Source organism: Calliphora vicina, chromosome 1 (assembly GCF_958450345.1).
Source record: "Calliphora vicina chromosome 1, idCalVici1.1, whole genome shotgun sequence".
Classification (NCBI taxonomy): domain Eukaryota; kingdom Metazoa; phylum Arthropoda; class Insecta; order Diptera; family Calliphoridae; genus Calliphora; species Calliphora vicina.
In genome coordinates, this window is record NC_088780.1 from 153,585,421 (window position 1) to 153,600,609 (window position 15,189).

The window sequence follows — 15,189 nt, forward strand, 5'->3', positions numbered from 1 at the left end:
TATATTCCAAAAATAGGCTCAAAAACTGTTTTTTTCAAAATATTCATAAATGTGCAAAAATCTAAAATGTATCCATATGGATACAATGTAATGAAAGGGTTTCAGCTCAACTACCGCACAGTGCTTTAGAAATTTTTTTTGTTTTTTTGAAAATAATTCGGTATCTCGGGAACTACTGGAGATAATGTTGCAGCTGAGGTGTTTTCGGGTGGAGCTTTCTCGAGGATCGGTGCTTTGCCTTTATAGAATTTTTTACTCAAACCTAACATTTTTTAAACAAATATTGGCCCAGTTTGGATAGGTCTGGGGGTGTTTGTTCACTTAAGTGAGCCAAATTTTACTTTACACGCTTTTGCATTAAGCTCTCTTTCCGGATCATATAAAAATTGTATACAGTACCGAAGAAAATTGTTTTCTACAAAAGAACAAATAAATGGGCCTTTTTGGGAAAAAATTTTCCTACTTTGGATGAGTGTAACTTTTTATAGGGACGAGATAACTATTAGCATGTTTTCTTTATTTTATTTAGAATTTGATCACCAATATAGCAGATATTTTAAAAATACCCCCGCCATATCTAAAAATTAATCAATAAACCTAAATATCTCTACATGTAAGCGTATTTTTTTTGTAGATCTTCTCAAGTACTATTTATATTTTAAATTTTAGGTCATTCGGATAATAAATTGATTTTTGGCGAATTTAAAAAAAAATTGAGACCTGAGCTTATCAACTTTGAGAGGCTACTAGCCCCATTAGCACTAGGAAGCTGAACAAACGTAAATCAAATCGAACATATCTAAAATAGTTCCCGAGATACCAAATTATTTCCACAAAAACAAAACGTTTCTAAACCTCTGTGTACCGTTACCTCTTATTACAGATATTCTATAATTTATTTCAAACTAGTTGACCGCCCCGGCTTCGCCCGGTAGCATTTACTAATGTCAGTTCTTCAAATTTCTCCAACCTCCCTGTTCTTATTTATTTGAAATAAAATATCTAAATTTGTATTGCATAATTTAGGGATCTTTTTTATTAAAGTTGACTGGACTCAAAAAATATATCTTGTTTTACCCTGAATTTTTGAATTTTTTTTCTTTACAAACCATCTCCTGAAAATTTCGAATCGAATAAAAAAAAATCAGCCAAATCGATCCAGCCGTTCTCACGTGATGCCATTACTTACATGGACCATTTCATTTTTATATACATAGATTACATATTAACTTTTGTTACCTTATCAATCTGATCTGATACATTTTTGTAATATTACTCGGTTTACTGCTGTTATTTTCGCGCATTCTTAGGTCTACCACAGCTTCTTGAGGATTCCACTCTAGCGCCAACCTTTGTAATACTATCGCGCTTTTTTCTAATGGTATGGTCGATCCACATCCATTGTCTGCGTTTAATTTGCTTCAATGTGAGTTCCTCGTTGGTTAAGTTCCAGAGATCCGTGGTGGGCCAGAATATCCTACATATGACTCTGTGGCACTTGTTGATAAATACCTGTAGATTTTGCGTGATTGTATTTGATACTAGTCAGGTTTCACTTCTGTACAACAGAGTAGACTTTACACATGCATTGAATATTCTGAGCTTGGCATCTCCATACTATTTGCAGTTGTCCGAATGCCGCTCTCGCTCTACTGAGCCTGCTGCTAGCGTCTGTTTCTGCGCCGCCATTTGTTGTCACTATACTGCTTAGATAGCAGAAACTATCTACGTATTCATATGGTTGGCCTTGTAGCATGATTTTCTCTGTGCTAACATTGTTTATTCTCATGGCTTTTGTTTTCTTGATATTCATCTCAAATACAACATTACGCGCTAATCTTTTCAGATCTTCTAGTTTGGTTTTCTGCGAGAATTGACAAATATCATCCGCAGAATTCAAATCCTCGAGATGGCATGTAATTCGCCTTCTCTCTAAATATCATCCAGCTCGATGATGAACAGAGGTGATAAAGGGCATTCTTGAGTTTTACTCCAGCGTTAGTATGAAATAGTTTGCTGATGCTTCTGTTGTGAAGAACTGTATCCTCGTACATATGATGATCCGAATTATTTTCTGGGGTACTCCATTCCTACACAATGCTTTTCATATGACTGTACGTCTGATGATATAGAAGGCTTTCAATGAACAGTAGATATGGGAGAGAGATTGATCTATTATAATACGTAAAGTATTGGCCTTATCTAAGCAGCTCTTATTTGGCCGGAAACCTGACTGTTAATCTCGAAGATTTAAATCCTAATACCATTGCTGAAATGACGGCACATAATATTACAGTTTCGAATCGGTAGACAACCTTGTTTAAAAGTTTTTAATTCATTCCTTATAGGAATTTATTTACTTTTTATTTAAATGAAATTTATTACAAACGGCCTTAATACCAAAGATTCGAAAGAATTAATTCTTAATTAAATTTTCAAAATCAAATTATATTACGATTCCATTACAACATTCAGCATTAATTAATTCGTTCATTCCTTTAAATATTCATTCTTTATGGAATTAATTCCTTATTGAATCATTCAGGTTATCTAGAATTCAAATCTATTAAAAATGTATCTTCAATTCAAATTTATTACAAATAGGTTTAAGTATTTTTTTTTCAATTCCTTTTCTAAGGATTAAAAACAAAATGAATTAATTCCATTATGATTTGATTCAAAGCTAAAAAAAATGTAATTTAACTGAAAGCCTTTGAATAAAGCTATAGAATTAGATATTGCGAATTAGGATTTTAGTGAATTAAGCTTAAAATTTTAATTAATTATTTTGAAGCTCTGCTTAATACAATGTATTGAATCATTCAAATAATTTCTTTAATTCAAATCTATTGTAAATTAGCTTTAAAGAATTTTTCTTCAATCATTTTGAAAAAGCTCAAAAACGAAAATCAAACACAAAATATTTACAAATTAAATGAAGAAAAAAACAATTTCATTCAATTTGATTTAGATGTGAATTAACAACAAATTAAATTATTCAAAGGTAAGGTAAATGTAATTCCATTATAAATTTACTGAAAGAATTTTATTCAACTAAAAGTCTTTGAATGAAGGAATGTTTTTTTCGAATGAAAAGCAAACATTTTTTAATTGAATTAAACTAAAATTTAAATAATTTGAAATAATATAGGGTCCATTAACTAACACTTTTAGGGTCAAAAATAATTTAGGCTGTCTGTCTGTCTGTCTGTCTGTCTGTCTGTCTGTCTGTCTGTCTGTCTGTCTGTCTGTCTGTCTGTCTGTCTGTCTGTCTGTCTGTCTGTCTGTCTGTCTGTCTGTCTGTCTGTCTGTCTGTCTGTCTGTCTGTCTGTCTGTCTGTCTGTCTGTCTGTCTGTCTGTCTGTCTGTCTGTCTGTCTGTCTGTCTGTCTGTCTGTCTGTCTGTCTGTCTGTCTGTCTGTCTGTCTGTCTGTCTGTCTGTCTGTCTGTCTGTCTGTCTGTCTGTCTGTCTGTCTGTCTGTCTGTCTGTCTGTCTGTCTGTCTGTCTGTCTGTCTGTCTGTCTGTCTGTCTGTCTGTCTGTCTGTCTGTCTGTCTGTCTGTCTGTCTGTCTGTCTGTCTGTCTGTCTGTCTGTCTGTCTGTCTGTCTGTCTGTCTGTCTGTCTGTCTGTCTGTCTGTCTGTCTGTCTGTCTGTCTGTCTGTCTGTCTGTCTGTCTGTCTGTCTGTCTGTCTGTCTGTCTGTCTGTCTGTCTGTCTGTCTGTCTGTCTGTCTGTCTGTCTGTCTGTCTGTCTGTCTGTCTGTCTGTCTGTCTGTCTGTCTGTCTGTCTGTCTGTCTGTCTGTCTGTCTGTCTGTCTGTCTGTCTGTCTGTCTGTCTGTCTGTCTGTCTGTCTGTCTGTCTGTCTGTCTGTCTGTCTGTCTGTCTGTCTGTCTGTCTGTCTGTCTGTCTGTCTGTCTGTCTGTCTGTCTGTCTGTCTGTCTGTCTGTCTGTCTGTCTGTCTGTCTGTCTGTCTGTCTGTCTGTCTGTCTGTCTGTCTGTCTGTCTGTCTGTCTGTCTGTCTGTCTGTCTGTCTGTCTCTTATTTAAAACAAAAAAATTAAAACTAACTGTATTTTATTATACCAAAAAGCGCATAGAAACAGAGTATGTTATAATGTCGAATATATTCGACAAAACCACTGAAAGGGTTAATTAAATTTGAACTTAATTCAGTGAAATCTTAATTCGGAATTAAGAAAAGTCCGTTATTCATTCCATAAATCCATTCCCTAAATATAATTCTTTAGTTTCATTCAAAGGTTTGCATTTAAATATAATTCATTCATTGTTTTATTAATCCAAATGCAAATTATTCATAAATGAATTCATTCAACCATTGAATGGTTACATTTTTGTTCATTCAAATTCAATTTTGCAAAATGAATTGATATAAATTGTTTAAAACCTGTTTGTAATAGATTTGAATTGAAGACAAAATGAATCATTAAAAACATTTTTAAAGATATTTTGTTATTGATTTGAATTAAAGAAAATTTTAATGTTTCAATAATGAATGAATTCTCAAAGGAATGAATTCAATATATTTGAAGTACAAAGGAATTAAGCCTATGAAATTTTAAACGGAATGATTAAGATATACGATTTATTTTATTTTCGAAAATGGAATTAAGAATTAATTCTTTCAAACCTTTGCATCCAGTATTTGTTGATTTTAACTATCGACATGCTTGACGACATTATAGGAAAGTTCCTAAGGAAAGGTTTAATTTTTAAAACTTTATTTAACTGCGAAAATTTTTTATAAAATCAGAATAGAACTCTAAGAGATGTGGATTCTTATAAATAAATTTAGTATATTGAAAATCTATATAAAATTAATTTAAAAAAATATGAATTTAGTTTTTAAAGTGAATTTTGGGGCTCCCAATAAATTTTAAAATAAATATAGATTCCCACATTCACTGTATAAATTCCAAAATATTGAAGAAAAACTATTCAAGATATTCACTCCACTTTTGCTCTCAATTGTAAGTATAAATAAAAATTGATCAATATAAAATTTAATTATACGTTTATGTAGATTATCAAATATATTAAAAAAGAATTCGGTTAAGAATGACAAAAAAAAACTGAAACAAGTATTTATATTTTGTTTTCAAACAATAAATGTTGAGTATAAGATAACTGACCCGACAGTCGTTTGCCAAAATTCTAACTAAACACTTGTCATTTTAAAATGTATTCCAAAACGTTTACCACGTTCTCAGACTGGTCCACCCTGGAACTCCCAACTACTTTCTTCCTTAAAAAATTCAAAAAATAAGCATTACAAAAAATACAAAATATCTGGCCACGCACTCGATTATAGAAAATATTCTGTTCTTCGTGCTGAATACAATTTGTTAAATGCTAAACTGTATAAAAACTACTTAATCAAAATGAAACGTAATTTTAAACACAATCCGAGGTCGTTCTTTACTTTTGTTAACACAAAAAGGAAGATTTGTGGCACCCCGAAAGTTATGAAATATTTAAGTACAGAGTCAAGTGATGAATCGGAAATTACCAACTTATTCGCTGAATTTTTTGCATCTACTTACTCTAATGCCGAATATGATGATGATGAAATCTATCCATTTAATGTTCACCCCATTCAAATGATATCATTCCCATTACTCGACACTACACACATTATAAAATGTTTAAAATGCTTCAAATCCTCATTGTCGTGTGGACCAGATGGCATACCAAGTTGTGTTTTGAAAAATTGTTCTCCAGCTATTGCAACACCTTTATCAATTATATTTAATACATCATTAAAATGTGGTTACTTCCCTAAAATTTGGAAAGAATCGTTCCTCATTCCTTTATTCAAATCTGGAAATAAATCAAATATAATAAATTATAGAGGCATAGCTAAACTAAGCGCTATTCCAAAACTTTTTGAAAAATGTATTACTGACTCTCTCGTTCATCAAGTATCTCCCTTACTAACGACTTGTCAACACGGTTTTCGCAAAGGATCTTCAGCTATGACTAACATTCTACAATTAACAACTTTGGTTAATGAAGGATTTACTATTGGTCAACATACTGACGTCATCTATACGGATTTCAGTAAAGCCTTTGACAAAGTTAATCACAAACTTCTGTTAAAAAAATTGGATACAATGGGTTTCAACAATACTTATTTAAGCTGGTTAAAGTCATATCTTTTATGCAGAACACAGTCCGTAAAATTCAATTCTACAATTTCGAAAAATATTTTGGTAAAATCCGGTGTTCCGCAGGGAAGTCATCTCGGCCCTATTTTATTTTTGCTTTTCATCAACGATTTGCCTGAAGCAATAAACTATTCGAATGTACTGATGTTCGCAGATGATGTTAAAATATTTTTAAGCCTCAAACATTCACCAGATCATATTTACCTTCAGAAGGACTTGGATAACTTTTATAATTGGTGCAGCCATAATTTAATGGAACTAAACCTGAAAAAATGCAAGCACATGACTTTTTCGAGAAGGTGTGATGTTTTTGATCACTACTACATCGGTGGTTATAAACTAGAATCGGTAAAAGCAATTATGGATCTTGGTATTTTGTTAGATGGAAAATTAAACTTCATACAACATATTACGATGGCTGTTAACAAAGCTCGAGGAATCTTAGCTTTTATCAAACGATGGGCAAAGGAATTTAATGATCCCTTCATCACTAAAACATTATTTACATCACTTGTAAGACCGATTTTAGAGTATGGATCAATTGTGTGGGACCCCTACTATAATGTTTACATTGATCGTATCGAATCTGTCCAGAAACAATTTTTGCTATTTTGTTTAAGAGATGTATATCGAGGATATTCTTCGCTTCCATCATATTCTTCACGACTTACTTTGATTCGACTGCCAACATTAAAAAGCCGAAGAATTATGCTTAACGTTTCATTTCTTGTAAATCTTTTAAATGGAAATGTTTTGTCCGATTTTCTTTTAAGTAAGATATCATTAAATGTTCCTCAACGCTCATTACGATTTAATAACCCACTTTATGTTAAAACTTTTCGAACAAACTACGAAATGGCAGATCCGTTTAGGAAATTATGTTGTAGTTTTAACGAAATGTTTAACTTTATAGATTTCACTTTAAATGTTGATGTTGTAAAACGAAATATTATTATCAATTTAAATAACTAACAATCTTTACATTAAGAATACATTGTACAATTTAATTTAACACTCAGTCTGTAAGGATAATATCCATAGACTAAATTAAATAAATAAATAAAAATATCATTAACATATTAATTAACCACAACAGGAAAAAAAATAATATGAAAATCATAATATGTTTATTTATAATTAATAGTTTTAACAAAGTTAATACACAGTTTAGTATTTTAAAATACAATCAGGCACAAAATAATATACTACCTACAAATTTCTATAATATTGGACAAAATTTTCAAACGATACAATATACCACAATTCCAAATCCAATTACACAAAATCAATTTACCTTTTCGAACAATGTGCAAAATCAAAATGTATTAAATTCAAATCAAAGAAATCGCGGAACTGTAAATTATCAAACGTTACAATATAATAACAGTCCCAATCTAAATCCAATTATACAAAGTCAAATAACATTTGCGAATAATGTGCCAAATCAAAATATAATAACTACAAATCAAAGAAAACAACAATATAGTGTAAATACAATAAGAAATCCAGCATCAGTGCAGCCTCAAGGAAGAGCTCTTGGCCGGCCTTCCACAACGAGTGTTGTTAGGCCCCAACAGTATGCCAATAATGGAAATACAATAAGAAATCCCGCATCAGTGCAGCCTCAAGGAAGAGCTCTTGGTCGGCCTTCCTCAACGAGTGCTGTTAGCCCCCAACAGTATGCCAATAATGGAAATACAATAAGAAATCCAGGATCAGTGCAGCCTCAAGGAAGAGCACTTGGTCGGCCTCCCGCAACGAGTGCTGTTAGCCCCCAACAGTATGCCAACATTGCAGTAGCAAACCGTAACTCTAATACTCCCATATTTAAAAGTAGATTTAGTGCAGATGACAATAACGATGGCAAAAGTACTCAACCTAGTGCTCAAACCTTTAAATATCAATACTCCAAGGGTTGGTCAGTGCATGAAGCTTTAAGTGTAGATGATCTTGTTAAACCTCAGTTGGCATATCGCAAATATTCAAATTATTCCACACCAAATGCACCGGATGATCAATACTATCAAAAGTTCTATAATATTTACAATTATGAGGAGAATCAGGGAAGACAAGATTTGATTCAATATGAAATGGAATCAGTAAATGATGATTTTAATGGCCGTTCAATTGTAGCACCTGGTCAATACCCTCATATGGTAAATAAATGCATTTTTGTTTTCCTATTATTTGTTTGTTTTGTAATTAAAAAAAAAAAAATAATAAAAAAAAACTGTGACAAAATTGAACAATTATATGAAAATGTGATCGGTAAACAACGATTGTTAGTTTTGCTATAAAATACTAATACATATTAAATGTGTTCGAGCCCAACTGACCAGAGCATTCAATAATTCCAACACCATCTAATCATTTTACGTTTATTTTGAGAAGTTTCGTAACTACACCGTCTCAGAATATTGTTTTTTTTATCAATTCAATTCTGTGGACATTTGAAAAAAACAACCTAAGTGAAATTTTTAAGGAGAGCATTTTATTATTTGTCCTTTAAGAATTTTGAAAGCTCTCAAAGAAGAATTATACAAAACTTTGAAATTCTTTAAGGACAAATAATAAAACAATTCGATCAATTCAACAGTTTTTACGCATTACTGAATATTTTTAAAATTTCACTTAAGTTGTTTTGTCAAAAGTCCTCAGAATTTTTATCTTAATTTAATTTTTAAAAGTCAAATTTAATTTGACTAACTATTCGATTAAAACATTCATTATGAATTAATTGATAGGCTTAATTCGTTATATAATTTATTCCTTATTGAATCATTAAATTAAATCTATTGTAAAAGATTATAAAAAATGCAAAACCAAATGAAAAATATTAAAAACTTTAATGCAGAAAAATATTTTCAATAATATTTAATACAATTTTGAATTTGTATTAGATTTGAATTGAGGAATTAATTAAATTTTCAAAATCAAATTAAATTTTATATTTAACAATTCCATTAAAGTATTTCAAAAGTATTAAATTCATTTAAGAATTCATTCCTTATAGAATTAAGTCCTTGTTAAATTATTCAAATTGTGTTTAATTCAAATTACAATTTAGGTAAATCAAATATATTTTTTCAATAACTTTTGAAAATTGAATGCAGAAAAATTATTACAATTCAATTTGGATTAGATTTGATTAACAAAATTTAAAACATTCAAACGTTAAATGAATGGTCATGACAGCCATGCGAGGAACGAACGAACTTGGCATCTTTTGGACAAGCAATCGTCCTCAACCTTTCGTTGGACCTGAAAATTTATTTGGCATTCCGTGGGGATACTGCATAGAATGAGTTCATTCTTGGATTGAATTGAAAAAGATTCATTATTTTGTCCAAAAGTTGATATACGGGGTTGTCATAGAATCCAAACATTGTCGGAATCGGTTTTGAAACATATGAAATCCAACTTAATTTTTTGTTTAATCGATAAAGAATTTAATTCTAGATCGAATAAAACCGATAACTTTCGATTTCACGAGACCAATGTACTTTTTTATGCTGTTTTCAAAATCGATTCCGTCCATGATTGAATTCCATGACGACCCCGATAGCTAGGAAAGAGCGACTTGAGAATACCTACTGGATTATTTACTGGACATTGTGGTCTAAGATACCACCCATTTGCTTTAGACAATGTTTGGACAAAACAATGCACACCTAAACGATGAGACCTCAATTGTCAGAGGGCCTTTATACGTAACCTAAAGCTGTCATGATGATGCTAAGGGCTGCACAAAAGACCCTATGGATCATCAATATGATAACGTTGGATCATAATCATAAATCTTATCATAATATGTTGCTCTTAGATTATGTTTATCACAACCATGTTTTTTCTCTGCGTGTATCAATAGCATTCTCCAGTAAAAAGGAAACATATTAAATAAATTCAAGCCACATGTTTTTTGTTTGAAAAATATTTTTTTTTCAAGTTTAACACATAATTGAGTCCATTAACGCAAAAGTGGTGTAACCCATAATTTTTGTTGGTTGCTCTTTTGGTGTTACATACATTGCTTACTATACCAACTATTAATACTAAAGTTGAGTAAGCCACCTTTTGGTATTCAAAACGAAATGGAGCTGAAGCTTACGTAAAAATACCCATTCAACTCAACTACGGTTACCGCTAAGCCACAATTACCGTTACCGATATTCTATAAATAATTTAAATTATATAACTAAAAATTTTTGATTTCAATAATTGATTTTATTGGAATCTACAACTTTTATTAAATTTTTGTATATTTTACTAATAATTTAATTCAGGATGAAATTATGTACTGAAATAACTGCAATTGCCGTTACCGCTAAAATACCATTACCGCATCAATCCAAATTAGCGTTACCATTAGCGTTTCGAATCGGTAGTCAACCTTGCTTTAATGTAATTACTTTTTAATACAAGTTCTTCTTGGGGACATAAATTAAATCATTTCCGTTTGTCAATTAAACTTGTTTCACACTTTTTTGAATGTTGTTTTGAGCTTTAACAATATAAGTAAGTATATTAAATTAAATAATAAAACTTCAAACTGATTTTAAGTGTGAAAATAAAATCGTATTAAACTTTAGTGACCTACTACTTTCATTCAATATTTGTTAACATTTAAATTGACAGATTTATTACACTGTCGATTATTTCTTTTTATTGGTTTTATGTAAAAATATGTACATATTCTCAATTTTCTGAGGGCATTAAACAAACGAAATTTATAACCAAAAGTATTAAAATAACAAAAGTTTTCAGAATATGTACTATGTGTTGTATTCTCATATATCGTTGTCGTCTCTTGAAAAACTAAAAACTCAGGTCGTCTTGAAGTTAGTAATGAAAATTTATTTCCACTAACATTATAAAAGGTTGACAAAATGTTAAGGTGAAAGGAGAATTTAATCTCTATAAAATAACAAATTTATACAAATTAATAAATAAAATAATTCAAAGTACATTAAAATAAAATAATTACTTGTTGTTGGACGCCTACACTTATTGACGACAAACTATAATGGTTCCTTTTTACATAAATTGAAAATGGCGAACGTTACTTTTTGACAGATAAATAATAGTGTTGGCATATGGGGCAAATATTAAAATGGAATTCACCATTAAACCGTTTAACCTGCGTCATCAACAATCGTTTAGAATTTATAGGAATTTAACGTAAAATCAATGCAATTTTTTGGATTATTTCAAATAATTTGTTAAAAAACAACAGTGAAGCTACACCCATGTTTACTGTAATTATTTATATGATTGCGGCAACCATAATATGTTAAAATTATCATTTCCATGATTAAAGCAATCATTTATATGATTGTAGTAAATAATATAATTACTACAATCATATATATGATTGCTAAAATCATTTGTATGGTAACTTTAACATATTATGGTTGCCGCAATCATATAAATAATTACTGTGACCATAATATTGTTAAAAAACTTGTACAAATTTTGAAATGGTTATGGTAAACATGTAAAAACTATGTGTTTTTCTCTGCGTGTACAAAGGAATCCCTGATATCAGTCTTTTTATATTTCCCTGAAATCATCAAATAATATTGAAAGTCTCATAGTATGATTCCTTTTATTCACTATATTTGAAATTGATATACAAATAACAACTAAAACCTAATATACCCATAACAAATCTGTATTATTTATATCACCAGTATCTATAACAATTATTTAATTAATTAATTAAGATTTTTTCTATAACAAAATGTATGTACGTCACATCAAAAAAAAAATAAAAATTAACAACGTAAAAGTTAAATACGAATTTTTAGAATTTTCGTCAAATGACAAAACAAAATAGCGTTTAAATGTACCAGCTAAGTTTGTTAATTAATGTAACTAGACACTTTATTATTTATTTTAATAATTGGCCAAATAAAGCGGGGTTAACAAGCCCCAACTTGAAACTCAGTTCAATTTCAGACAGACAGAGAGATAGAAAGAGAGAGAATGTGTATAACAAGTATTTAATTAATCTTTGTTTATCTTTTTTTCAGTGAATAATATTTCAATAAAATTATTTATTAAAAAAATATATTTAACGGTTTATTTGACAGGCTGCTATAGGATTTTTGTCAAATGAGGAAAAAATCGATTTCAAATGTGGCGGCAGCTTAATAAGTCATACGTTTGTGATAACAGCAGCCCACTGTTGCTATTTAAGTGGGTAAGATAATCTAAATCATTATAAGAAAATATTTTTGATATACTACTTTAATTATTTAAAAAAAATCATTTAGAGAAACTCCCATTATAGTAAAATTGGGTATTATAAATCTCAAAGATCAAACCGGCAATAGTAATCCTCAAAGACGTGCCATAAAGGAAATAATAGTTCACCCGAAATATAATGCTACAATGACTTATCATGATATAGCCTTGCTTAAGTTACAAAAACCCGTGGAGTAAGTTCATTCTTAAAAAAATAAAGTATGTACAACAATTTCAACTGCAATGTTCTCCTTCCAGATTTACGAAATTTGTTCGCCCTATTTTGCTGTGGACCAGCGATCATATACCCTATGAACGTGTATTTACCATGGGCTATGGTTCCACCAGTTTTGCCAAGGCACCCACCAACATTTTAACCGAATTAAGCCTGTCTTTAATACCCCTGCAGCAGTGTAAACAAACTTTACCGCGTAATGAAAAGACTCCCCTTGGCATTGTGGAGACTCAAATATGCGGCCGTGACTTAGAAAAGAATCGTGATACCTGTCAGGGAGATTCGGGTGGACCCCTACAGTTGAATTTGGAACATCGTAAGCATCGCAATACATATCGTTATTATCTTGTGGGCATTATATCGTATGGAGAATTTTGTGGCAGCAAACAGCCCGGTGTCTATACACGAGTGTCGTCGTATTGCAAATGGATTGCTTCCATTGTGTGGCCGGAATATTTTCAAAAATAATTTAAATTTTAATCAATTTTTAAATGTATTAAAGGTTTATAAAATAAAATGTCCATTCAAAATTTGTTTTATAAACCTTTGATAAATTTATAAATTGTTTATGAATAAGACTTTTTATATTTAAAATAGTACATATTGTTCGTTCTTAAACGAAAGCAACAAAATAAAAATATATTTATTACACAAAATGGTTGTAAACTCTATTTGAACTAGGGTTTCATTCCCGGTAGGGAAGTGTATATTTCACTTCAGGAAGTCCTGGTATTTCATAATGTAATTACCCCCTGTTTATACCTGATAAATTTGTATCATGATAAACGTCAAAATCGTTGTCAAGATAAAAAATGTATGACAAAATTGTTAATGCTTTTGCTTAGACAACTTTGTCTTGACAACAAACGTCATTAATTGTTATGATAAATATTTGTCAAGTATAAACAGGGGGTTACAGATTTACATGTCCTAGACAAAAAATTCAGAAATTACAGTTACCTATAAATACAGATACGATATCGAATTTGACCCCTCTTTCAAGGGTCAAATACGATATCGCCAAGGGTGTATGAATGACTTTTCGTACAAGAGTTACGTCCAATGATGACCTGTTATTAGCGCATTCATTAGCCAATTCATTCCCCCGAATGACTGAAACGCATTAATACAGTTGACCTAATTACAGTGGAGTTAAGAGAATTGATTGATGCAAGGCTGTCACATAGATATTTATAGTCGATGGCAGTCTGAGTGTGAACAAAAGACCGAGTTCGTCAGAGATAATTCCCGAGCGCATGCTTGTTTTCATCTTTGAGCCGTCAGTGTAGATTAAGATCGAATCTTCGCGAAGGAAATAGTTTGCTGCCCAGTCATTTCTTGTCGGTATTCTAATCCTAAAAGTCCTATCAAAATTCGGTTTAGGAACTATATAGTCCGTTCGTTACCCCTGGCTTAGGCTAGCCTCTGTACCGTGTAAATCGCACTCCATCAGACATGAACGCCATTTATCAGAATAGGTCTTATGACCGCAGTGTACATCCAATATACAATATCCAAATGGCCCTTTTGTGCTATTTTCATATACCCTCTTCACTACGTTTGCACGATAGTCTAGAATTACATTAAGTTATTTAGCTTCCTACGAGATTTTCGGAATACTACTATCCTGTTAAAAACTATTTAGAAAAAGTGGTTGGGAAGTTTTGCTTCACTCGCCTTATAGTTCAGAGTTTGGCCCGTCCGACTAATATTTGTTTCGAGCGATGCAGAACGCTTTCTCTGGGATTCGCTTCACTTCAGAAAAGAATATGTTTCAAATAAAAGCTAAAAAATTAAAAAAAAACGTCATACACCCAATACACAAGTTATTTAGCTTCCTTCGAGATTTTCAGAATACTACTATCCAATCGTGATGGCCACTTTCGGCCATCACGATCTATAAACAGATTATTTGAAAAAATCGTAGTAGTATTTAATTACCAAGGTTACCAAAATTGTCTGCTAAATATTAAATCAATATTTGTCTAACAATAATAATTTCAGCCAAAAATTCAAAAATAACTAATTCTAAACACACTTTTAATAATATCAAACTAAATCATACATGTTTGAGTAATCGGTTCAAATAAAACATTTGAAAACTTAGGCTATGGCCCCAAAAGGTCGTAAAAAACGCAATAGTAAAGACTCGACATCCAGTAATGGCGGCAGTGGTGAAGGCGATGACAAGAAAAAGAAAGAAGGTGGCAGTAAGAAGAAAAGCTCTGGAGGAAAATCATTAGGATGTGATATATTTAATGATGCGGCCATGGATAATGCCTATTATGTCTGTCATAATGTGCAGGTGAGATAGCAAACTCTACTAACGTAATACAATCAATTACACATTCAACTATTTTTAATAACTAATTGTAGGATGTTTTAAAAACTCGCGGTTTCGCTTGGCCAGATGGTCAAAAGAAAAAGAAGAAAGGTAAAAGATAAAAGATAAATGCTTAAATGAATTAAATATTTAACCTACAAATCACCGGCATACACAAACGTTTAAACAGACCGATACGTCATG

The 15,189-nt window shown here is 31.3% G+C and overlaps 2 protein-coding genes across 2 annotated transcripts in view; both read left to right on the top strand.

Annotated features, from left to right (window-relative positions):
* Nucleotides 1–13,333, top strand: part of LOC135953576 (uncharacterized) — a 31,895-nt gene extending 18,562 nt beyond the window's left edge. Inside the window, exons 8-11 of the mRNA XM_065503529.1 lie at nucleotides 7,326–8,337; nucleotides 12,274–12,383; nucleotides 12,457–12,621; nucleotides 12,686–13,333. Of these exons, the coding sequence (XP_065359601.1) occupies nucleotides 7,326–8,337; nucleotides 12,274–12,383; nucleotides 12,457–12,621; nucleotides 12,686–13,130 (1,732 nt within the window). The 3' untranslated portion in view covers nucleotides 13,131–13,333. The remainder of the gene's footprint in view (nucleotides 1–7,325; nucleotides 8,338–12,273; nucleotides 12,384–12,456; nucleotides 12,622–12,685) is intronic.
* Nucleotides 13,334–14,772: 1,439 nt separating this feature from the next.
* Nucleotides 14,773–15,107, top strand: LOC135964120 (small lysine-rich protein 1). The gene is made up of 2 exons (XM_065516198.1): nucleotides 14,773–14,967; nucleotides 15,039–15,107. Exons 1-2 carry the CDS (start codon nucleotides 14,773–14,775, stop codon nucleotides 15,105–15,107), a joined length of 264 nt encoding a protein of 87 aa, XP_065372270.1.
* Nucleotides 15,108–15,189: the final 82 nt, after the last annotated feature.